Source organism: Bos javanicus, chromosome 1 (assembly GCF_032452875.1).
Source record: "Bos javanicus breed banteng chromosome 1, ARS-OSU_banteng_1.0, whole genome shotgun sequence".
NCBI lineage: Eukaryota > Metazoa > Chordata > Mammalia > Artiodactyla > Bovidae > Bos > Bos javanicus.
Window position 1 is genome coordinate 76,927,443 of NC_083868.1, and position 26,664 is coordinate 76,954,106.

The following is a 26,664-nucleotide window of genomic DNA, read 5'->3' on the forward strand; positions in this document are numbered from 1 at the left end:
AGAGTTGGACTATAAAGAAAGCTGAGTGCTGAAGAATTGATGCTTTTGAACTGTGGTATTGGAGAAGACTCTTGAGAGTCCCTTGGGCTGCAAGGAGATCCAACCAGTCCATCCTAAAAGAGATCAGTCCTGGGTGTTCATTGGTAGGACTGATGTTGAAGCTGAAATTTCAATACTTTGGCCATCTGATGCACAGAGCTGACTCATTTGAAAAGACTCTGATGCTGGGAAAGATTGAGGGCAGGAGGAGAAGGGGATGACAGAGGATGAGATGGTTGGATTGCATCACTGACTCAATGGACATGAGTTTGGGTAAACTCCAGGAGTTGGTGATAGACAGGGAGGCCTGGCATGCTGCGATTCATGGGGTTGCAAAGAGTCAGACACGACTGAGCAACTGACCTGAACTGAACTGAACCTTGAATACTACAATTAACAGTTTCCCATTTCCCTTAAACCCACTACATCTGCACTGAACCACTGTTCCTGCACGCATCTGCAATCTTGTTTAGAGCTGCTTTCCTTTAGGAAGTTTTTTATGACCTTGGAAAAATATGTTATCTGAATATATGCAATTGTAGTGTACTATATATGCTTCAGGAAGCAACAAATCAATTTTGACACAGTATTTGTACCATGAAAAAATCACATCCTATGTTCTCTGTTTTTTTAATTGGCTGAATGTTTCCTTTCAAATGTGTATGCTCTGTATCAATTATTGACAGAGTTTTGGTTGGCATATTTAGAAAATAAAGAGTTTTAATCATAAAGAATTCAGTGGTAGCATGGTACTGAGCAAACAGCATGCATTTTAAAGTCAATTGTGTAGACAAGTTTTACCATTGAGTAATAGTTGTTTAGTTGCTAAGTTGTGTCCAACTCTGTGACCCCATGGACTATAGTCTGCCAGGCTCCTCTGTCCCTGGAATTTCCCAGCAAGAATACTGGAGTGGATTGCCATTTCCTTTTCCAGGGGATCTCCCCAGCCCAGGGATTGAACTCAAGTCTTCTGCATTGGCAGGTGGATTCTTCACCACTGAGCCACCTGGGAAAAAGCCACCTAATAATAGGGCTTTTAAGTTAATTGAACTTTTTAAATTCACTTTTCTGAATCTGGAGTTCCTCTCTGGTAAAGACAGATGAAAACATTTATCTCTATCTTATGAGATTATTTAGAAATTTATGTACTATTTTGTGTTAATACACACACACACACAACTCCCTAATTCAATTAATGTTATTCCCCTCACCTTCCTTCTTTTCTGTTAAACACACACACTCCACTATAGTTATTACCAATTTACAGAGAATTAGAATAAAAGATATTTAAAACCATGCTTAGTTTAACAAGATCTTCCTTTGGTGATTAAAAAATTCAATATTACATAATGCTTCATGGCTATTTTTGCAGTCATAAATTATCATTGCATTGTAGATGAGAGGAAGAACATTTTTAATAATAGGATATTTAGAGTAATACAGGTGAAATAGCTAAGAGCTTGCTTTAATAAGTAACCAGAAACAAAGACCCTGCTTCACTTTCTTCCTGAAATTCCCCTTAGCATCTCACTAAGAATAGTGCATGCCATGGGAGGGACTCCTCCAACACTTCCATTTACTAACTGCTTTATTCACAATTTCCGTTATTTCAACCATCCTCCAAACAAAGCAATACCTTTCTCTTAGACCTAAATACAAGCTGGGTTTCTACTGATCCGCAAGCAATACACTGCTAATAGAAAAGACATTTTACAGCTCAGTGTCAATTGCAAACAGATTGTTTCTGCCCTAGACCTTATGTATGCAGAGTGCATAGGGAACACTCTTGCCTGCCGTCTCCTCTTCCTTCATTACCATGCCGGCAATGCACAGTTCTGTGCCTCCACCATCTCTCCCGTCTTCTGCCTTCACAATACAAGTATCTTAAAGACGCTGATGGCACTCTTGGCTAGAAGAACACTAGATACTAGGAAACTCCTATAATATTTCAGGCTTCTATTTAATCTCATCATTTTAATATACTAAGACAAAAGAGAATGTAGAGATAAACAACAGAAGCTGAGCTATTCTGAAATGACACCATCCAATGTAAAGTTCAGTTAGAAAGGGAGAGTATTTAAGTGTGGTATCTTTTAAAAAAGTGTGTTTCTTTTTTTTTTAATGACCTGAAAAAGTATATAACTGGGATTGCATCAAACGCAGCAACATTCCTCTACGGAAAGACTCTGTAGCTCTTTGTCTTTGTATCTCTCTCTATGTGTCTCTGTCTCTATCACTATCTCTTCTTTCTTCATCTCTCCTTTTTCTTTCCTCTTCTCTCCTCACCCTCACTCCTCTTTGTTTTCCTTTACCTTGAATGGAAAATAAAAAACCGCTGAAAAGACATTTAGAAGCAAGCCATGGATGTCAAAAAGTCCTGTATAAGAGAAATTCAGTTTTCCCCAGGAGACTAGATAGAGCAAGAAGTCCAAAGCAAATTAGAAAATATGAGGATAAAATTAAGGCTTTCTAAGTGAGAAGCAAAAATTAGTTCATTAAGAGTTTTGGGGCCATCTGAAGTCCCAAAGATCTAGAGAAGGACAGAATTAACTCTGGTGCATCAATTTAATTTATTAAGTATAAAATGTTTGAACAGCAAACTAGTCCACAAAGAATGATTAGAGGTGTCTTCCCAAAGTGAAAAAGGGTAAACAAAGCTAGAGTAAATAATGGTCAACAATGGTTGAGAACTGCTTGAGAACAATAATTTGTATATCTGTGCTTGCCTGAACACTAATAGAGATCTATATTTCAACTAAGAATCAAATAAAACCCACAATATTATATTAATAAAGAGCTATATTTATATAGAAAAAGCTACCAGTGACTGATGAATGACCTCTCTTTATATTTCTTTTCTTTTGAGTATCTACATAAGTTTCTTGAAGGAAGCATAGTTGGCAAATACTCTTCAGTTCATCCCTCTCCCTGGCACGGAAAGCCCAGACTTTAAAGGGACCACAATGTTCTGTTATATAAGTTACGGGAAAAATGCAAACATCAGTACAGTGGCGTATATATCAAAATGCACAGTGATGACCTATATGGGAAAAGAATCTAAGAAAGAGTGGATATATGTATATGTATAACTGACTCACTTTGCTGTACACAACACTGTAAATCAACCATACTCCTATATTTTTTTTTTAAATACATACTCCTGCCTAGCTTAAGGAGTACTTCAAAAAATATGAAAGTATCTTGGAAGTTAACAAAAAAAATAACAATGATGGAAAAGAGCCTTAAACTATTATTACAGACCTTACAAACACTGTAGGAAAGGGTATTTATTTCCTAATAATGTAAAGTTATGCCAGGAGTTTTGATTCTGATGGCAGAAGGAGAAAAGAAATTCACGAAAATAACAGAACTCAGCCAAGTTTAGATTATCAAGTATGTGACTGTTTTGTCTCTTTTCTCTCATTTTCTCAACCATCCTGTATTTTCATTGTGCCTACTGCCTCTAAAACAGAGAAAGACAAAAGGAGGCAATTCTGTATATTGCTTTTATAGGTTTGTATGGCAGGTACTTGAAATTATGACCAAGGTTCTCATATTATTTATAAAATTTACCCATTTTCTCCCTGTCCCTCAAAAATAAATGAGCAATTGCAACACCCAGTGAATTTTAGAATAAAGCAATCTTTGGGTTTTGTTTTTTTTTTAATTCAGGATAGAGGTATATTTTATTTTCTAAAGAAATTCATCCATTAAATACAAAAGCTGTTTTAAAAATAGTGAAATAAAATGGGTGAGGACTGGCCCAGTAGTGAGTCAGTGGTAATCAGATGGTGATTTGGTTCTCTAAAGCTCATATAAATATGGCAGAAACAAATGTTAAGGGGTGAAGGGTGGAATGGGCCTGCAGAAACAAAGGTGATTCAAAGGGCAGAAGAAAGTCTTATAAGCCAGACATTGTCACTGAGAACCATATATACTCACGTATTCCCTGAAAAAATAGTGTCCTCTCTTAATTCATACATGTGAAGGAAAAATCAGGTCATTTTTCTAAACATAGAAATATCACTGTATTACAAGAAGCCTTTCTAGAGAATTTATAACTGCGAAGTCAGCATCACATCAATAAATTGTGTGTGTGTGTGTGATATTAGATACCCTAATATCTTCTCAATACCCACCCTTGGGAAGTACAAGTAACTAAACATAAACATCAGTCTTTCAAAGCATTAAAAAAAAAAAAAAAAAAAAAACAAGAGTGAAGATACCTGCTCCCAAGAAGAAACATTTAAAGGACATCAGGGTGAATGTTATAATTCCAATGACCTTTAGGTCTAAGAATAAAATGAAACTGTATTCTTCTCACATTCTCTAAATGTTTGGACTAAATTGCATAGAAACAAAATGTGTTCAGGATGGCCAGCCATGAGCAACAGAGATAGGGCTGAATGTCACAAGTACACCCATGTAAGGAGTTTTTCAAAAAGCTATTCAAATAATATGAGACCATGGAGCTGGCAACAAATTGAATCTGTGCCCCAAACTGAAGGAACCATTGCTTGGCACTAAAATACAATAGATCCTTGTAGAAGAAAAACAATAACAAAGAACTGCCCAAGTGTATCTAAAATACATTAAACAAAAATGTTTCCTTCACCTGCAGGGATTCCTGTCCTCCACAATCTGTTCCCAGCCTACCTTTCCAGCTTGGCTTCTAAACATCTTCACACTATCCCTTCAGCCAAACTGAACTATTCTGTTCCCAAATAAGAGATGTATTTTCTCCTAGAAAAGAACAGTTGTTCTTTGATTGAGAAATCTTCTATACTGCCCTACAGGATTAATAACTTTCTCTGCTCTCTCATGCAATTTTGTTTGGTATTTTTTTTCTCTTCTTTCTCTCAGACTTGACTGCAAGATTCTTACAATAAGAACTTTTCTTTATTTACCCTGGATTCTAACAATATGAAATGGTCAAACACAGGATATTTAGAATAAAGTGAAATCACTGTAAGATAAATATTTGTCATTAAAAATAATTAAAGAATAGGAATGGTGTATCTTGGATATGTCCATGGTTTATTGTAAGACCCACAATGTTCTTTAATAAATAAGCAATAATGAAGAGTTGGTTGAGATTTTGCTACTGTCAGTTGGTTTAGTTGGCTGGATGGTTAGGTTTGCTATTGCTAATCGGTTGGTTGCTTTAGTTGATATGTAAGGACACAGAGAAACAGCATGATTAAATGACTTTAATGTCATTTAACAACTCATTAAGCGAAACAGTCAGAACTTGAATCAATATCTGGATTCCGGCTAAGCCACAATGCTTTTACTTATTTATTTTACATAGTGTAATTCATCCCCCAAAAGTCACACTATTGTTTCCACTCTCTGCAAATTTCTTAAAAATAATGATAAAAAAATCAAGGAATCTTACCTCTGTTAGCATAAGAAAGCCCTAAGGTTAGGCAATGTGGTATAAAAGAAAGAGCTTGGCTTTTGGAGGAAAGATGGCCTTTGAAACCCTATCAGAAGTACTGCTAACTGAGGCCAACCCCACACTCCCCTCTCACCTTTTCCTCCCTGCTCGCCCCCCACCCTGGCTCTATATTTCCTAATCTATAAGAGGGTTGTAAGAATCTCTACACCCCACCCCCATCACAGTGTTTTCTGTGAAGCTAATGATAATGTGTGAAAAATCTAGCCCTGCGCCTGGCACACAGTCAACAGTTTGTTGACTCTGAAATAAAAAGCTGTATTCAAAGATGTGTGTGTGTGTGTGTGTGTGCATTTGGGGAAGAAAATTCATTGCTATCATTTTTCATATGGTCTGCAGCAAATAATTTTGAGATGGCAGTATTTTTCAAATTCATCAGATTATACATGGTACCATTCTAACTATCTCCCCAACTTGGAATCATAATTTACGAATATTTATTTCTACTCTAAAGGTGGCTTAAACAGTTCAACTTTCTAACATGCTGCCAAAGAAACACACCAAAAGAGAAGTGTGTGACAAATGAGGCTGCTTTTAGAATTCTTGCAAAGGAGAAGTTCTTTGCATATAGTATTGGAAATATTTAATTGTATGAGAAACAAAAACGGGAATATTGAGTCTTGAGCTTACATTACAGTGGTTTTCTTGCTTGTGGGTGTAAAACATCTCAAATGAGGGGAAAGAGGGAGTAAAAATAATTCTCATGTATTAATAAAAAACATAGCAATCTATTACAGGGTTAACAATTCGCAAAACTCATGACCCCTGGGATCTTAATATATTTTTCTAAATTATTTATATGCTAGTAGAGTCCAAGGGGAATGTATTTAGTAAAAATAATATCTATCTTAGGAACTGAGGAAACAGCTGCAGTCACAGTTTTGTTAAGTACTAACTGTATGACTTTGGATAGCTCTCTCAGTCACTCTGATTCTAATTTTCTGACCCCTAAAAGGGAGTTAAAATACCTTGACTGCTGTGTTTTGGGTGTGAGAACTAAATGACAAAGAATATGTAAAATTCAAATCAAATTTTATTTCAGCAAAGGGAGCTTTATTATCACCTCTATAACTGTTACATTATAATTATATTATCACTACTAAAATCATTCAAGCTTTAATTCCTTAAAAGAGAGCAAATACTGATTCTTGATTATTTGCTTTTATTACTATCAGAAATGAAATGTTGACCCCACACTCCCCAGTGAAGATGGAAATCACAGTACTGCTATAGAAAGACTGTTTTCTAGTCAGAATTGTGTGCCTTAAAGTCCAGTTGATGGTATCTGAAATGCACCACATAGAAATAAAACTGTTGTGTGGTTGTGATTTCTTTTTAAAATTTGGGACTTTTCTTTAGAGAAGAGCCCACACGAAGGAGTCCAGAGGAACAAGATAAAACAAATACCACAAGCATGTACAGAGCTTTAGGGTTTTCAAGATATCTTTCTTTGTTCACATCAATCCTGTGGTTCCGTTAACACGGGTACCTGAAGCACAGGAAGGGCCTTATGAAAGGCTAACCAGTCTACTGTCGTCTACTCTGTTGTGAAAGGCATGATGCACGAGAGGTTGGTTCATCGGATCCCTTTTCCCTCTCATAGCTCAGAGCCGGTTCCCCTTTTATTTTTGTCAATAACACTTACTTTTTGTTCCTCTCCTTCCAACTAGGAAGTGCATCACTGACACAGACACAATATACCTTTTCATAAGGAAGGCAAATGAATATGGGCCAGATGGGCCGAGGGCATTACAACATGTTTCCTGCTCCCATGGTGACTCAATGGGGCTGGTATGAGAACGTATTTTATTCGAGAAGTCAGCTTCCCTGGCAGAATTATGAGTCAGTTCCTGGGTAAAAAGCTCACTCTCCAACAACATCTGAGGGGGTGGTGGGGGGTGCTCCTTGGATGGATTACAGTAAAGGTCATTCAGAAAAGCAACTCTGCCAGGACCAGTGGGGAGGCACCAGCACTAACGAGCCACTGACTCCTGAGAATTCATTGATCTCTAACAAGGTTAACAAGGTCATTTTTCCATTTCCCTTCAAGGTGAGGACATAAAACCACATTGATGAATTGCTAGTATGAATACAAACAAGTTCTATTATAAACTTTATAATTGACCAATTATATAGTTGACCAACTTGGGCAAAAAAAAAAAAAAAAGTAAAGGGACAGTTTTTCATTCATTTTATATATATATATATATATATATACACACACACATATATACATATATATACATACACCTACCTATACCTATCATATATCTACCTGTGTATATGTAAACATTGAGTTCCTACTATGTGTCTATGTGTCCATCTTTACTCCAAGTGCACAGACAAAATGGACAAGTCCCTGTCCTTGGGGAGCTTAAAAGCAGAGAAATAGTCAGGAACAGAGGAAGAGAGAGAGAGAAAGAAAGAAAGGAGAGGAAAACAGGGATTGGAAAGGAAAAAGAACATGAAAAAGGAAGAGGAGGAGAAAAAAAGGATGAGAAGGATTGATATAGTGACAAAAAATAATGAGTGTTATGAAGAAAACTAAAGAAGGATAGAGGACTGGAGTGATTGGCAGGGCTATTTTAGTTAAGATGGTTAAGGAAGGCCTCTTAAGAAGATACCATTCAAGGACAGAACTAAATCAAATAAGAAACTCCAATCAGGGGTTATACTCAGCATATTTAAAATCAGGACATTAGGGAACTGGCCAGTCAAATGGGACACTCAATTAAGCAGGGTAGATGCTGGTTTAAACAGGCAGTAGAGCTCTATACTAGTGCATCCCAGCTGAATATCAGTCCTGCTTATAATATATCCTCTCCTCTGTAAAGCCTCTAAGGGCCAACAAGGTTAGAAGTTATCGCTCCTTCTCTTGGCTTTGAGCTGTACTCTGTCCAAGTTATACCCCTCCTTTAGTGCTATTTTTGGTTTCCAATAAAATGCCTTAAGTGGTATAGCAAAACCAAACACACACAGGAAAAATAATCAAGATGGTAGAAAGGCTCAAATCCATGCCACATGAAGAACGGTTGAAGGTATATACGGGAGAACATGGCCATGGTTTGGTGACCCCTGTTGAACATCTCTGCTGGCCTCTCACATAGAAGAATTCCAAAGCAATGATATTCAAAGTATGATCCATGATCATCAGGGAAATTATACATGGGAATGTTTTTCTTTAAATGAAGATAACTCAGTTCCTTGAATTAAAATTAGAGACTCATGAGATGAGGTATTTTCCATTTAAATCAAGCAGTTGAACCAAAGAAATGTATGGATGTGACAAAAGACAAATTTCAGTTATATGTACTAAAAATTTTCTAATAATATGATCAGTCCAAAGACATAATGGGCCAAAATGAGATGATCATTAGTTAGAGGTACCATCAAATAGTTCTGAGCAGTACTTCTACAGATAAGATGAGACCCACAAAGACAGACTTTAAAGTCCCCTGTAACTCTGATGTCATACGATCCATTTCCATGATAGCTGAGTTTGGTTATTTAAACTCAATAAATATTTTGGCTGCATCTTCTTATGCTTATGAAGCAACATCCAAAGAAAGAATGAGCCTAATGATAGGTTCTTTCTTTCCTATGTGTGTGCTCTCTGCGTGCTTAGTTGCTCAGCCATGTCCAACTCTCTGTGACCCTTTGGACTGTAGGTCTCCAGGCTCCTCTGTCCATGGGACTTTTCAGGCAAGAATACTGAGATGGACTGTCATTTCCTTCTCCGGGGGACTGAAGGACTGAACCTGTGTCTCTTGTGTCTCCTCCATTGCAGGAGTCATCAGAGCAAAACTCTATCTTTATTTATTTGTTTTTATAAGGTATCAATGGGCTGTTACCACCAAGGCTTTCTCTGCCACTGGCTCAAGTTTGGAAAACAGAAGTCATCCACTATCACTGTCATTTCTTTTCCCATAGGACCTGAGGCAAGGGGAAGAAATACGATACTAGTTGCCTTAGATGTGAAGGCGAAGACGAATTTCTATAATTAAACACACCAAACCAGTCCTCCCAGTGTACTTTGTCCCATAAAGACTAAAGATTTCAGTAGTTCTTGCCACCATCAAAACTATATGATTCTGTCAAATATAAGATTTTATATTACCACAGAAGTCAATGGAAATAATCAACAACATTATGGTCTCTTAATCCATTTTCAGACATATGACATTACTCTATGTGTTATCTGCATCTTAACAGATTGTTAAGAGACATTCACTTACCTGAGGCATGGCTTTGCAGGATCCCATAGAAGTACAGACTCATTACACACCACAGAAGTCCCATCCTGTCAATACAAATACAAAGGCAAGGAGAGTACTTATTACCCTCAAGTGCTTAAACAATACTAATGCATATGTAGGCTGACTATCGACTAGGAACTGTTTTAAGACTTCTACAATATTAACACAAAAATATATTTATAATAACACACTTTTAATATTTATAAAAATATGACACAATCATAAAATTATAACAATTTTACAATGTTAATATTGTCAGAATCAACCAGGAAGATAGGCTTTTTTCATATCTCCATATTACAGGTAAGAAAACTGAGACAAGTGTAAATAAGATAAAAGATCCTTTGGCTAGAAAAGAGTAACTGGTGCATCTAGCATGTGCATGCTCAGTCACGTCCAACTCTTTGCAACCACATGGACTGTAGTCCGCCAGGCTCCTCTGTCCATGGAATTTTCCAGGCAAGAATACTGGAGTGGGTTGCCATTCCCTTCTCCAGGGAATCTTCCTGAAGACCCAGGGATCAAACACTTGTCTCTTGAGTCTCCTGCATTAGCAGGCAGATTCTTTACCACTTGTGGCACCTGGGAAGCCCCAGAAAGTGGCAGGATAATGATTAAATTACAACAGCCTGGCTCTAGAATGGTCTCTTAATCACTGAACTCTGCCTACTTAAAAATACTTTTTTTTAGTTTTTTTTTTCATCAGAGTTGAATTTCTGGCAGATAAGTTTGTTCTTCTTACTCTTCATCATATTGTCTTGGTTTATTTCCACTAGGAAATGTTTTATTATCTAGACACTTTTTCTTCTTAGTGAGGAACAGAAAATCTAGAAATCCTAGATTCAGACTTGGTTTGCAGTCCATGATACTCTGAATTTATAGTAAAGGGAAATGTATAACTCTCATGTCTTACTGTGCCTGCTCTACTCTTCCTACTCAAGAGACAAATGATGAAGCTGGATTCTAGTTTCTGTGATGTTTAGCCCTTCTGTTGGTAACCAGCTGAAACAGTTCACTAGCAAGAACAATGTCCTTTTATTTGGTTGTGTGATCTTTAATGCAGAAGGGCTAGAGGTATAACAACTCTGTTAACTATTTCTTTCACCACTATTCTACACATATCTGGCCCCTGATAAAACCTCTGTGGGGTTATAAGTACTGAAACCTGAATATTATTGAGAAATTACATATCAAGGACCTCCACTCTGTTTTGAACATAACAGATATATGGGGGTAATCACAGAGGTCTTGGTAACTTGTTCAGATCATATTTCTAGTAGGTTGCAGAGATGAGATTTATATCCACACCTGACAAACTATGTCTATTATCCCAAATATTAGCCTATGTCACAAGTTTCACAGTAGTACAGTAGTCTAAAAATCATAGAAGTATTTAATAAATAGGGTGACCTACTAACAGCATTTGAAATGGAACATTTATAAGAGTGCTACACTGAAACAAAAGGTATAGACCAGTATTGTTCAAGCCATCCAGAATGTGTGGTCATTTTAAAGGAGGATGCAAGTTTCATACACTTGTCACCTCTGTTGGCCACACATCACCAAAAATCTCTATTGTGCTTCTTTCTTAGCATGATTGTACATAAGAGTCCCTTGGAAAGCAAGGAGATCAAACCAGTCAATCTTAAAGGAAATCAACCCTGAATACTCTTTGGAAGGACTGATGCTGAAGCTGAAGCTTCAATACTTTGGCCACCTGACACGAAGAGCCAACTCACTGGAAAAGATCCTGATGCTGGGAAAGATCGATGGCAGGAGGAAAAGGGTACAACAGAGGATGAGATGGTTGGATGGCATCACTGATTCATTGGACATGAACTTGGGCAAACTACAGGAGATGGTGAGGGACAGGGAAGCTTGGCATGCTGGACTTGCATGAGGTCCATGGGGTTGCAAAGAGTCAGACATGATTTGGGAACTGAACAGCAACACAAATCACAGGAGAGTTTATTATATCTTAAACAACATTTTATCTCAGAAATTAAATGTCTCTTTCTTAACACCACCATTCCCTTCTAATTCTTATACCATTCCTTTAGGGAGTTTTCCTATCGGCATTCTTTAATTCAATAAAACACGTATTGAACACTTTCTGTTTACAAGTCACTAGCCTATAATTGCAGAGACCTCTCAAGCAAGATGTAGGGCCTTCTCTAAAGGCACTTATCCCCCATAGAGGAAATACACCACATGCAAACCACTTCAGCACCATCAACTTTGAACAATAGACATGCAGAGGCACTACAGGATGTTCAAAGATTTATCAGACGGAAGTTTGAGTACTAAGCAGAGTCTAACAGAAACTTAAGTGTGTACAAGAAGTAGCTGCAATACAAAGTAAAGTGATAAAAATAGAGAGGAGCTGATAAGTGTTATTGAAGATCAGCAAAAGAAAGGGATTACTCCAGCTAAGGCCGTCAAAGAAGACTAAATAGAAGAAGTAGCTTTAAACTGAAAGAAGTGGTTTGGAAATTTAGAATTGAGGCAGAAGGAAAGTGTCAGGGAAAGAAACTCAGTGGAGAATAATGCTCAGAGGAAAGCATGGAACATAAATAGGAAATCATCTATAAATAATTCAGTTTGACTCAAGCACAGGGTATTAGGAAAAGAACTATAAAAGATTTTGGTGGAAAGCAAGGGGCTTTAGGATCAGAATATTGCAAGGTCTTGAACAGTAGGCTAAGAACTTGGGATTACTTTAAACAGCAAAGAGAGAATCACAGAAATTTTCTTCAGGCACATATTGGATGGATTGCCACTAAATTCTGTCTTGAAATCAGTTCGATTCCTCAGTCGATCATCACAATAATTGTTATGCTCCTAGTTTTGTGTCATCCGTAAACTTGATGAACATTCCACCTATGTCCTCATCCAAGACATTAACAAAAGTAATTAATAATTCTGTATAGTCCTTATCAACAGAGAGCAAGTAGACATTTAATTATGGCACCCCACTCCAGTACTCTTGCCTGGAAAACCCCATGGACAGAGGAACCTGGAGGGCTGCAGTCCATGGGGTCGCTAAGAGTCGGACACGACTGAGCGACTTCACTTTCACTTTTCACTTTCATGCATTGGAGAAGGAAATGGCAACCCACTCCAGTGTTCTTGCCTGGAGAATCCCAGGGACAGGGGAGCCTTAGTGGGCTGCAGTCTATGGGGTTGCACAGAGTCAGACACGACTGAGGCGACTTAGCAGCAGCAGCAGCATAAAGCAAAGTAATCTCAGTTCCAATACTCAGCTATGCTAAAGGATTCTAACCTGCCAAACTGTTTTTGGCTATTAAAAAAAAAAAAAAGCCTCACACCTCTCTACTTTCACAATTCGCCTGTTTATAAGCTGCTGAGTTCCTATGGCAACACTTTGAAGACATTCTAATTAGTGTGTGATTGAGAGCCTAAATTGATAATCCCAGGAGTAACTGGATTATGCTGGAGGCAACAAGGAGTCAGGTTACCAAGGTAAACTTAAAATAATGTGTGCAAATACAAATCCAGGGTCAGTCCTGCCTTGTAATGAATCAGAATAAATCAGACTGAAAAGAAAATATGATTGTGCAGGCTGGTTTTAAAAGACTAAAGGTACCAATGATCTGCAGTGTTTCTGAGAAGATTGATTCATTTAACATAGATTTGCATTCAGCCTCAGAAGTTTACTATTGTTACAAGTAATACAATTTTTTTTTTCCTTTTTTTTTGGCTGCACTGCAGCATGCAGAACTTTTCAGACCAGGGATTGAACCTGCCGCACCCCCTGCAGTGGAAGCTTGGAATCTTAACCACTGGACCACCAGGGAAGTCCAGTAATATGCTTTTGATTCTTATTTCTTGTGGAGAGTGGGTCTGGGTATTTTTAGACTGGAGAAAAAATCAGAAAAGAAAAGGAATCTATCTAATAATGCAGGATTTCTCATGGTCTGAAGTACAACCTAGCTTTATATTATTGTGCTGGGGTTTAATAGCCTCTGCCTTTGCTTCAGATGACTAGAACCTACATACAATAAATTCCTAGTCATCCTTCCCTGCATTTTGTTTACTATATGATCATTCCACACTTCCCCTCTTAGATATTAGTACTTATCTCATATTCAATGCCATTGTTTCCTAGTATAATGTCTATATCACCTAGCAAGAAGTTTCAAATATGTACTTAGTTCTATGTAATCAACATGATAATAAAGATTGCTATTACATATTCACTTTAACGTCTATCCATGTAAATTAATCTTTCCAGTGTCTGCCTTCTCTAGGGACATTAAGCTTCAAAATGTCCTTACCTCTGAGTTTGCCCTGATCACTGGATTTTCTCACTGACCAGGAGATAGGCTGAAACTAGGCTATCTACCCCTAGATAATAATTCAGATTATCTCTGAATCATCATTTGCTCAGGCTTCCTTCTATACAACAGTATTTCATAAGACCACAGGCTAGATTCATACATCAGTTTCCTTAATTCCATATGCAGCTCCATAATCAGATCATAGCCACTCTCCGAATCTCAGCAACCTGGTTGGGGCATGGTCCTTCAACTTGGTTCTTATTAGCACTCTGTTCTAGGAGCCTGCATTTTTTTCCCCTGTAATATCTTACTCTAAGCTGGATAAACCTCATCTAACCATGAAGCTTTATCTGCTTCATTTGTGGTTGACAGATACCCTATGCTTTGACCTGTCCACTGAATACTTGGACATTAACACCAAGTCACAGAACCTAGATGGTCATCCACATGCAGGATCAGCCCTGCAGCCCAATTACTTCCTTGAGCCTGAATTCCATCTAGATCTTTCTTTTCCTTTTTCTAATATACTGATAATGTTTGAGTAGGTTTTGCTTCAAAACCTTTCAGCAAAGTAACATAATAGGCTCTGAATCTGGGTATAATGAAGTAAGCATATTCCACTTTGTCTTTCTTAATGAATGTAGCTATAAACCTGGGGAAAGTACATGGAGCAACTTTTTGAAGACTCTAAATTGGAAGCAATGGCACATTCTTTTCAAGTATGCATAAGCATTCACCATAATATCATGCACCATAAATCAAACTTAAACAAATTTAAAGGAATTCAAAGTATATTTTCTAACCATAGAATTAAACTACAAATATAAATAAATTAATTAATTAAAAATCTCCAAAGATTTAGGAATTAAAATATATACTTCTAAATAATACATGGAACAAAGAGAAAGTCTTGAGGGAAATTAGAAAATATTTTGAACTGAACAAAAGTGAAAATCCAGCATACCCAAATGCATAGGATGCAGTTAAATCAGTGCTTAGAAAATAATTTTCTGTATTAAAAGTTCACAAAAAAAAAAAGAATAAAGATCCCAAAAAATAATCTAATATTTACCTTAAGAACCTACAAAAAGAAGAGAAAACTAAACCAAGCAAGCAAAATGAGGGAAATAATAAAGAATGGAGATAAAGATTTCTGTTGTTGTTCAGGCGCTAATTTGTGTCAGACTCTTTGAGACCCCATGGACTGTAGTATGCCAGGCTTCCCTGTCCTTCACTATCTTTTGGAATTTGCTCAACTCATGTCCATTGAGTTGGTGATGCTATCCAACCATCTCTTCCTTTGTTGCCTCTTTTTTCTCTTGCTCAAAGATTTTTAGACCAGAAATAATAATATGCATAGAAAAAATAACAAAGCCAAAAGCTGGTTCCTTGAAAAGAAAAATAAAATTGCTAAACCTTTAGCCAGGAGAATCAACAATGAAAGTAAAACATGTATCACTATTAGGAATAAAAGAGAGTATTTCACTACTGATTACACAGCATTAAAATTATAATAAGACAATACTAAAAGCTCTAGGCACGCAAATGCCACAATTTAGATAAAATGGACCAACATCTCAAAAGCCACAAGTTACCAAAGTTCATCCAAAATTAAAAGTACAATTTGAATGGTCCTATAATTATAAACTGTGGAAAATTCTGAAAGAGATGGGAATACCAGACCACCTGATCTGACTCTTGAGAAATTTGTATGCAGGTCAGGAAACAACAGTTAGAACTGGACATGGAACAACAGACTGGTTCCAAATAGGAAAAGGAGTACGTCAAGGCTGTATATTGTCACCCTGCTTATTTAACTTATATGCAGAGTACATCATAAGAAATGCCAGGCTGGAGGAAGCACAAGCTGGAATCAAGATTGCTGGGAGAAATATCAATAACCTCAGATATGCAGATGACACCACCCTTATGGCAGAAAGTGAAGAGGAACTCAGAAACCTCTTGATGAAAGTGAAAGAGGAGAGTGAAAAAGTGGGCTTAAAGCTCAACATTCAGAAAACGAAGATCATGGCATCCGGTCTCATCACTTCATGGGAAATAGATGGAGAAACAGTGGAAACAGTGTCAGACTTTATTTTTCTGGACTCCAAAATCACTACAGATGGTGACTGCAGCTATGAAGTTAAAAGATGCTTACTCCTTGGAAGGAAAGTTATGATCAACCTAGATAGCATATTCAAAAGCAGAGACATTACTTTGCCAACAAAGGTTCGTCTAGTCAAGGCTATGGTTTTTCCAGTGGTCATGTATGGATGTGAGAGTTGGACTGTGAAGAAGGCTGAGCGCCGAAGAATTGATGCTTTTGAACTGTGGTGTTGGAGAAGACTCTTGGGAGTCCCTTGGACTGCAAGGAGATCCAACCAGTCCATTCTGAAGGAGATCGGCCCTGGGATTTCTTTGGAAGGAATGATGCTAAAGCTGAAACTCCAGTACTTTGGCCACCTGATGCGAAGAGTTGACTCATTGGAAAGACTCTGATGCTGGGAGGGATTGGGGGCAGGAGGAGAAGGGGACGACAGAGGATGAGATGGCTGGATGGCATCACTGACTTGATGGATGTGAGTCTGAGTGAACTCTGGGAGTTGGTGATAGACAGGGAGGCCTGGCGTGTTGCGATTCATGGGGTCGCAAAGAGTCAGACATGACTGAGTGACTGATCTGATCTGATCTGATCTGATAATTATTAAAAATAACTTGCATGTATAGGTAGAAATCTTCCAAAAAATAAATATTTAAGCATTGGTGGTTTCACTGGTGAATTCTACCAAACATTTAAAGAATTAATAACGTCAATTCTACACAATTTCCTCCAGAAAATTAAAGAGGACAAAACTGTTCCAATTCATTTAATGGCATCAATATTACTCTCATTACAAAACCTACCATAGACAGCACAAGAAAACAAATTTACAGATATTCTACAATCAAGCAGAGTTTATCCCAGGAATTCAAGATTGGTTTCAGTATTTTCACAGATTTAAAGAAGAAAAACCACATCATCATATCAATTGATGCAGGAACAGTACTTGACCAAATTCAATACCGATTCATGATACAAATTCTCAGGAACCTAAGTATAGGAGGGAACTTACTCAAATAGCAAAAGAGCATCTAATAAAAAACCTAAAGCCATTACACCTAATGTTAAAAGACTGAATGCTTTAAGGAGCAAGGAAAGGATATTCCTGTACTATTCAACATCAATCTAGAAGTCTTACCCATGCAATATGGCTATACACAGATGACATGATTTTCAACATAAAAAGTCCTAAGGAATCTATTTATAAATAGAACTAAATATGGTTAGCAAGATTACAGAATGTGTAGTCAACGCACAAAAATTAAACATATTACTATAAACTAGCAATAAACAATTATAAAGATTTTTTTAATACTGGTTACAATAACTCAAAGAAAAACTAAAATGTTCAGCTAAAAAGCTTGATCAAACATATGTAAAATCTGTATGCTGAAATTTACAAAACATTGATAAGAAACCAAAGAAACTAAATACTTGGTTGTCAAGATGGACTTCATGCCCTAATCTCTGGAACCCATAATGTTACTTAACTTGGCAAAAGTAACTTTACAAATGTAATTAAGATTATAGAGCTTAAAATACAGAGATTATATTGGATTATTCACACAGGCTTGATCTAACCATTCAGTTCAGTTCAGTCACTCAGTCATGTCCGACTCTTTGTGACCCCATACACTGCAGCACACCAGGCCTCCCTGTCCCTCAGCAATGCCCAGAGTTTACCCAAACTAATGTACATTGAGTCGGTGATGCCATCCAACCATCTCATCCTCTCTCATCCCCTCTTCTCATGCCTTAAATCTTTCCAATCATCAAGATCTTTTCAAATGAGTCAGTTCTTCGCAACAGGTGGCCAAAGTATTGGAGTTTCAGCTTCAACATCATTACTTCCAATGAACACTCAAGACTAATCTCCTATAGGATGGACTGGTTGGATCTCCTTGCAGTCCAAGGGACTCTCAAGAGTCTTCTTCAACACCACAGTTCAAAAGCATCAATTCTTCGGTGCTCAGATTTCTTTATAATCCAACTCTCACATCCGTACATAACTACTGGAAAAACCATAGACTGGAAAAACTACACTAGACAGACCTTTGTTGGCAAAGTAATGTCTCTGCTTTTTTTTTTTTTTTTAATTTAAATTGTCTCTGCTTTTTAATATGTTGTCTAGGTTGGTCATAACTTTCCTTCCAAGGAGTAAGTGTCTTTTAATTTCATGGCTGCAGTCACCATCTGCAGTGATTTAGGAGCCCCCTCAAAAAAAAAAAAAAAAAAATCAGCCACTCTTTCCACTGTTTCCCTATCTATTTGCCATGAAGTGATGGGACCAGATGTCATGATCTTAGTTGTCTGAATGTTGATCTTTAAGCCAACTTTTTCACTCTCCTCTTTCACTTTCATCAAGAGGCTCTTTAGTTCTTCTTCACTTTCTGCCATAGGGTGGTATCATCTGCATATCTGAGGTTATTGATATTTCTCCAGGCAATCTTGATTCCAGCTTGTGCTTCCTCCATCCCAGAGTTTCTCATGATGTACTCTGCATATAAGTTAAATAAGCAGGGTGACAATATACAGCCTTGACGTACTCCTTTTCCTATTTGGAACCAGTCTGTTGTTCCATGTCCAGTTCTAACTGTTGCTTCCTGACCTGCATATAGGTTTCTCAAGAGGCAGGTCAGGTGGTCTGGTATTCCCATCTCTTTCAGAATTTTCTATAGTTTATTGTGTTCCACACAGTCAAAGGCTTTGACATTGTCAGTAAAGCAGAAATAGATGTTTTTTCTGGAACTCTCTTGCTTTTTTAATGATCCAGCGGATGTTGGCAATTTGATCTCTGGTTCCTCTGCCTTTTCTAATACCAGCTTGAATATCTGAAAGTTGACATTTCACGTATTGCTGAAGCCTGACTTGGAGAATTTTGAGCATTACTTTACTAGCGTGTGAGATGAGTGCAATTCTGTGGTAGTTTGAGCATTCTTTGGCATTGCCTTTCTTTTGGATTGGAATGAAAACTGACCCTTTCTAGTCCTATGGCCACTGCTGAGTTTTCCAAATTTGCTGGCATATTGAGTGTGGCACTTTCACAGCATCATCTTTTAGGATTTGAAATAGCTCAACTGGAATTCCATTACCTCCACTAGCTTTGTTTGTATTGATGCTTCCTAAGGCCCACTTGACTTCATCTTCCAGGATGTCTGGCTCTAGGTGAGTGATCACACCATCGTGATTATCTGGGTCATGAAGATCTTTTTTTACAGTTCTTCTGTATATTCTTGCCACCTCCTCTTAGTATCTTCTGCTTCTGTTAGATCCATACCATTTACGTTCTTTAATGAGCCCATCTTTGCATGAAATGTTCCCTTGGTATCTCTAATTTTCTTGAAGAGATCTCTAGTCTTTCCCATTCTATTGTTTCCCTCTATTTCTTTGCACTGATCACTGAGGAAGGCTTTCTTATCTCTGCTTGCTATTCTTTGGAACTCTGCATTATGAGCCCTGAAAAGCCAGACAACTTTTTCTGGCTTAAGTCAGAGAAATGTAGCAAAGGATGAGCCAAAGAAATGGGAAGTAAGAGAAGAATGCTATAGGCCTCTGATGTTGAAAGATAAATATAGAAACATGCCATGGAATGCCAGTTGCATCAAAGAACTGGAGAAATCTTCAGCCTACAGTTCAGTTGCTCAGTCATGTCTTACTCTTTGTGACCCCATGGACTGCAGCACGTCAAGCTTCCCTGTCCATCACCAACTCCCAGAGCTTACTCAAACTCATGTCCATCGAGTCAATGATGCCATACATCCATCTCATCCTCTGTCATCCCTTTCTCCTCCTACCTTCAATTTTTCCCAGCCTTGTGATGTTTTCCAATGAGTCAGCTCTTCACATCAGGTGGCCAAAGTATTGGAGCTTCAGCTTCAGCATCAGTCTTTCCAATGAATATTCAGGACTGATTTCCTTTAGGACTTACTGGTTTGATCTCTTGCAAATGAAGGGACTCTCAAAAGTCTTCTCCAACACCATAGTTGAAAAGCATCAGATCTTCAGTGCTCAGCTTTCTTTATAGTCCAGCTCTCAAATCAATACATGACTACTGGAAAAACCATAGCCTTGACTAGACAGACCTTAGTCAACAAAGTAATGCCTGTGCTTTTTATATAGTGTCTAGATTTGTCATAGCTTTTCTTCCAAGGAGCAAGTGCCGTCTAATTTCATGGCTGCAGTCATCATCTGCAGTGATTTTAGAGCCCAAGAAAATAAAGTCTCTCACTGTTTCCATTGTTTCCCCATCTATTTGCCATGAAGTGATGGGACTGGATGCCATAATCTTAGTTTTTTGAATGTTGAGTTTTAAGTCAGCATTTTCGCTCTCTTCTTTCACTTTCATCAAGAGACTATTTAAAGTTCCTCTTCACTTTCACCTGACAACCAGTAAGGAAACAAGAACTTCAGCCTGTAGCTACAGTGCGTGAAATTTGGTCAACAACTTTGAAGAGTCATCTTTCCAAGCACCTCTAGAAAGGAACACCACCTTGCTGACAACCTTGATCCCTTTGATTTTAGCCATGTGATTTTAGCCATTTTAGCCCTAAGCAGAGAACCAACTAAACCATACTAACCTGCACTTTTGACTCACAGAATCTCTGGTGTTAATAAATGATTTTTAATTAATTAATTAATTTTGGATGTTGCTTTAAGCCACTACATTTCTGGTATTTACTACATTGGTAACAGAAAATAATACAAGAGATATACCATGCTCATGGATCATAAGACTCCACATAAAAAAGATGCCAATTCTCCCCCAAATTATTTGACAAACAATGAAATTCCAATCAAAAATTCTAGAAAGATCTCTTTACAGATATACACAAGTTGATTCTAAGATTTATATGGAAAGAGAAATACCTTAAATATAGGAAACCATTTTGACAAAGAAGAATAAAGTTATAGGAATCACACTACAACCAACCTAATTTTAAAATGTCAAAAGTCTTAAAGAGGCACATTATCAAAATTCAACATTGTTAGCTGTAAGTAAGTGAAAATTAAAACCACAAAATGAGATACCACTAAACACCTTTCAGAAAAACTAAAGTAAGAAATACTGACAGTAGGAACTTCCCTAGCAGTCTAGTGGTTAAGACTTTGCCTTCCAGCATAGAGTGTGCAGGTCTGATCCCTAGTGAGGGAGCTAAGATCCCACATGCCTCTTGGCCAAAAAAAACAATGCATAAAACAGAAGCAGTGTTGTAACAAATGAAATAAAGATTTTTAAAAAATGGTCCACATCAGAAAATAAAAATAACTAATCTTAAAAAGAAAAAAGAAATACTGACAATACTAAATGCTGAAGAGAATACAGAACAACTGGAACTCTCTTACTGCTGAGACTACAAAATGGTACAGCCTCTTAAGAAAACAACTTGTCAGTTTCTTATTCAGTTGTGTGTGCTTAGTCACTCAGTCATGTCCAACTCTTTGCGACCCCATAGATGGTAGCCCCTCCGGGGTTCTCTGTCCATGGGGATTCTCGAGGCAAGAATACTGGAGTGGGTTGCTGTGCCCTCCTCCATGGGATTTTCCCAACCCAGGGATCGAACCCAGGTCTCCGGCATTGCAGGTAGATTGCTATCTAAGCCATCAGGGAAGCCAGGTAAACACACATATACCATAGAACCTAGCAATCCTACTCCTAGCTATTTACACAAGAGAAATGGAAACCTATGTTCAGACAAAAACCTATACATGAATGATTATAGTGACTGCATTATTAATTGCCATAAACTAGAAACAACTCAAATGTCCCACAGTTGGGAAACAGATAAACAATCCTTGTGTGTGTGTGTCTGCTCAGTTACTCAGTTGTGTCCAACTCTTTGTGACCCCATGGACTGTAGCCCACCAGGCTCCTGTGTCCATGTGACCTTCCAGGCACGAGTACTGGAGTGGGTTGCCATTTCCTCCTCCAGGAGATCTTCCCAAACCAGAAATCTTCTGTATTTCATGTAGGAGCAGGCAGATTCTTTATAACTGAGCCACATGAGAAATCCAAACAAACCCTGGTACAACCCCAAAACGGACTCCTCGTCATCAGTGTGTAACAATGAGCTGTTGATAACAACAGCTGAGTGTCAAAGGCATTATGCTGGGTGGAAAAAAAAAAAAAAAAGGCCAGTTTCAATAGGTTATCCACCATCCAGATTTAAATGACATTTCCAAAAGATAAAACTAAAGTGACATAGAACAGATCAGGGGCTAGAGGCAGTAGCCCCTGCTACAGACAGCACAAGGGTGTTGTTTGGGACACAGAACAGTTCTATGTCCTGATTGGGGCAACGATTAAACGAGTCTATCCATGAGTTAAAATTCATAGAGTTGTACTTTCAGAAAAGCCAATTTTATTGCATATTAATTTGACAAGATATGTGTAAGTCACGTGATTTTTATTTTTAAAAAGCTTCACAAATGATTCATGAACCCCTTTAGACAATTTAAATAAATGAAAGCTGTTTTAACCCGAATTTGGTTTCTATTTTCAAATTTCACTTTGAAAATAACACAATCCTATCGTTAAGTATGAAATGTTCCCAAAAAAGCCTAGCAGTAGAGGCACATGGAGAGATCAATGAAACTGTTCCAACTTTCAGCACATCAAGCCAGTGTTGGTAACCTCGATACAACAGCAGAGTCAAAGTTCAGAAAACATGAGCACACTCTTCTTAGATACTGCCTTTTTCTTTCTAACTAAATAGCTTCAAAGTGTTTGGAACTCTGAGAGGACATATATAACATAATATACCACCTGCCACCTTTAGAAGCTTGGAATAGAATGTGAGCAGGTTGATTTCCTTTTGTTCTTTAATATTTTGAATAGCAACACGCTCCATGGGATGAGGGAAGAAATATCATCATTAAGTCTCACCCTTCACAAAAAAGAACTAGAACTAGGTTTTCAGTCAGAAGAAGGTGAAAGTGCACGGAACTTGGTGTAGTAGGTTTCACTGTATGATCGTGGATGGCCCGGGACAAGAGAATTATTCACAGCAAACACTTAAAGTTATAACCTGGTCACTGTCTTAATGATTAATTTAACATCTGTGGACACTTCTTAGCACAGGAAGAGTATTCCAGTGTACCTTCTCCCCAGCAGGTGAACAATTTGATAGCTATTCCGTACTTATGGATACTGAGGCTTGAGTTTTACATGAGGTGAAAGAACTATTAATAATACCTACCTCATCAGTTTGTTGGGAGTAGTGTACTTGATAACTCCTGTAGAGTACTTAGCACTATCCAGGAACATAAATAACTCTCAGCAAATTTCAGTTATAATTAACTCTTATTAAATGAGGCAATATATGAAAAACACTTCAGAAATTGTGGCGCAGGAGACAGACGAGCTATCTTTAGTAGCATTTACAAAGAACAGACCGAATTACTTGGTTCAGGTTGATCACTGACCATTAAGCAAAACGTGCCATGTCCTACTTTTTTAACATACCAGGCACAAGTTTAGTTTCCAAAATATTTCAGGAAAAACAGTCATGACTGTAAGTCGGGCCTCTGTAACTTACAGATAAGCCACGATTGTAATGATTCACTCTATAAAAAACTTGAACTTGGAAAAAATCATAGTTCAGATGGTTACCTTCTCTAGACCTCTAATCTCTCATTTTCAAAATGAAGTGAAAACCTCTGCCTTGGTATCTCATAGGGTAGGGCAGCTGTAGAAGATCAAATGATGTGACAAGTGGAAAACTTTAATTGCAAAGTATTATACTATTATAAGGGGCTTCTGGGGTGGCTCTGACAATAAAGAGTCCACCTGCAATGCAGGATAACCAGGTTTGATCCCTGGGTCAGGAAGATCCCCTGGAGAAGGGAATGGCTACCCACTCTGGTATTCTTGCCTGGAGGATTCCATAGACAGAGGAGCCTGGCAGGCTCCCTGGGATTGCAAAGAGTCGGACATGACTGAGTTATTTTCACTTTACTTTACTTCATACTATTATAAAAGTGTACTAATATTGGTTTTTATTATGATAAGATGGGATTTTTGTTTTGTTTAGATTTTAAAGAATTTGAAGGAGTGGAGATCCTAATGTCTAAAAGTATATTAAATGGCTTAATCCAAATCAGAATATGGATAGCCTTTGGCTATATTAACAGGGAGGAGAAAGAGTGAGGCTTCCAAGGTCGGGTAATGTTTTATTCCTTAGTCAGGTGATGGCTACATGATGCTGTTGTTGTTTAGTCACTAAGTCATGTCCAACTCTTTTGTGACCCCATGGATTGTAGCCTGCCCGTCTCCTTCATCCAAGGAATTTCCCAGGCAAGGATACTGGAGTGGGTTGCCATTTCTTTCTCCGGGGGATCTTCCTGACCCAAGGATTTAACTCATGTCTCTTGCATTGGCAGGCGGATTCTTTACCACTGAGCCACGAGGGAAGCCCAGCTACATGATGATGCATTTGTAAAAATTCAGCAATTTGCACATTTAATATTTATGTACTTTAGTGTTAGAGCTTCCCTGAGAGCTCACTTGGTAAAGAATCCACCAATTCTTGTGAACCCAATGCAGGTGACCCCAGTTCGATTCCTGGGTTGGGAAGATCCACTGGACAAGGGATAGGCTACCCACTCCAGTATTCTTGAGCTTCCCTTGTCACTCAGCTGGTAAAGAATCCTCCTGCAATGTGGGAGACCTGGGTTCAATCCCTAGGTTGGGAAGATTCTCTGGAGAAGGGGATTTGTAAAAATTCAGCAATTTGTACATTTATTTATAAAAATTCAGCAATTTGTACATTTAATATTTCTGTACTTTAGTGTTAATATATTATGCATATGGGAAAAAAATCTTTGCTTGATTGAAGTTAAAGGTGCAATTTATAACAACAGGGAGAGATTAGAGAAAGGCATAGGATAACGATACAACTTTTAAATCAACAAAGCAGCTTAAAATCCAACACAGAATATGACAGAGAGGCATCTCAGGGAACCTCAAAGCCATGGAGAGGAGGGAAATATTTATGATGAACCTAACATTTGTGCTAATTCACTTGGCAAATATGTATCAAGCTCTGGACACAGTCTGAAGGAGAAGAAAGAATGGAAATGTCCCCTGTGCTCATGCGGAGCCTGCAGTTCTAAGGCATATAAACTGCTAGAGTCTAAAGAACAGGGCTGCAGCAGAAGCATTTCATAGCATGTGAAAGTCTAGAGGAGGGAGCAGCTCACTAGGGAAAGGTGATGCTTTTGAAGTTCAAGCACAGAATTAGGTGAAATTTAAACCACCACCGACAAAAAACAGTCACATCACCTTATAGGCTAAGATCTAGTCACCTCCAGGTTAGGAAATTCATTAATTTTCTCAGCATAGAAAAATGTCTTAACCATCTGAGGTTTTTCTCCCCTTAAATTTCATTGCCACTAATAACCTCTCTAATTCAAAGGGGTGGTCTGAAGATCACGATCTTGTCTGGGAGGCTGTCTAGAGATAGACCTCATCTACACACCATTAGAGAGGCCACAATGAAAAAAATTGCAGCCAAGTTTTCATAGATTTCTCCATAAAGATTGCAAGCTCCAGCTTCTGATATACAGAATTGAATTTTGTTCAAACCCAGAAGTTTTCACTGAACTCCCATTTCATACACTTTAATAGGAACTGTGCAGTAAACAGAAATAAACACACAGCTCTTATAATCATGGATCTCATAGTTTGAAAGCAAAGTCAAACTTCTAAACACAAAAGAAACAGAAAGAAAAGTAAAGAAAAGAACAAGTAAGTGATCAAATACAATACAAGCACACCAAAATGCATGATGAAAACTATCATATCCTATGCCAAACATTCTGCCAAAGGATCATGTCACCATATGATTTTAAAAAGTAATATGTCATATACCCCTTTCTTAGAGATTCACAATATACATAAACATTTTAAAGGCTCAGGTCATTTACCAAGCAAATATTGTGGTTGAGTTGTTTTAACCAGCATTAACCACAGTTATCTCACCATGAACTCCTTTTACTTCAGTTCAGTTCAGTCACTCAGTCATGTCCAACTCTTTGCGACCTAATGAATCGCAGCACGCCAGGCCTCCCTGTCCATCACCAACTCCCAGAGTTCACTCAAACTCATGTCCATCGAGTCGGTGATGCCATCCAGCCATCTCATCCTCTGTTGTCCCCCTCTTCTCCTGCCCCCAATCCCTCCCAGCATCAGACTCTTTTCCAATGAGTCAACTCTTTGCATGAGGTGGCCAAAGTATTGGAGTTTCAGCTTTAGCATCAGTCCTTCCAAAGAACACCCAGGACTGATCTCCTTCAGAATGGACTGGTTGGATCTCCTTGCAGTCCAAGGGACTCTCAAGAGTCTTCTCCAACACCATAGTTCAAAAGCATCAATTCTTCGGCACTCAGCTTTCTTCACAGTCCAACTCTCACATCCATACGTGACCACTGGAAAAACCATAGCCTTGACTAGACGGATATTTGTTGGCAAAGTAATGTCTCTGCTTTTGAATATGCTATCTAGGTTGGTCA

At 38.0% G+C, this 26,664-nt stretch overlaps 1 protein-coding gene across 10 annotated transcripts in view; it reads right to left on the reverse strand.

The window, feature by feature from the left end:
- The window catches only part of IL1RAP (interleukin 1 receptor accessory protein), a 243,594-nt gene that overhangs the window by 176,420 nt on the left and 40,510 nt on the right, over positions 1–26,664 (reverse strand). For all 10 annotated transcript variants that reach the window (XR_009735599.1, XR_009735600.1, XM_061412981.1 and 7 more), the window contains one exon: positions 9,733–9,797. Coding sequence is in view for 8 of the 10 variants with exons in the window: in XM_061412966.1 (XP_061268950.1) it covers positions 9,733–9,797 (65 nt within the window). In the remaining 2 variants the exon portion in view is untranslated. The remainder of the gene's footprint in view (positions 1–9,732; positions 9,798–26,664) is intronic.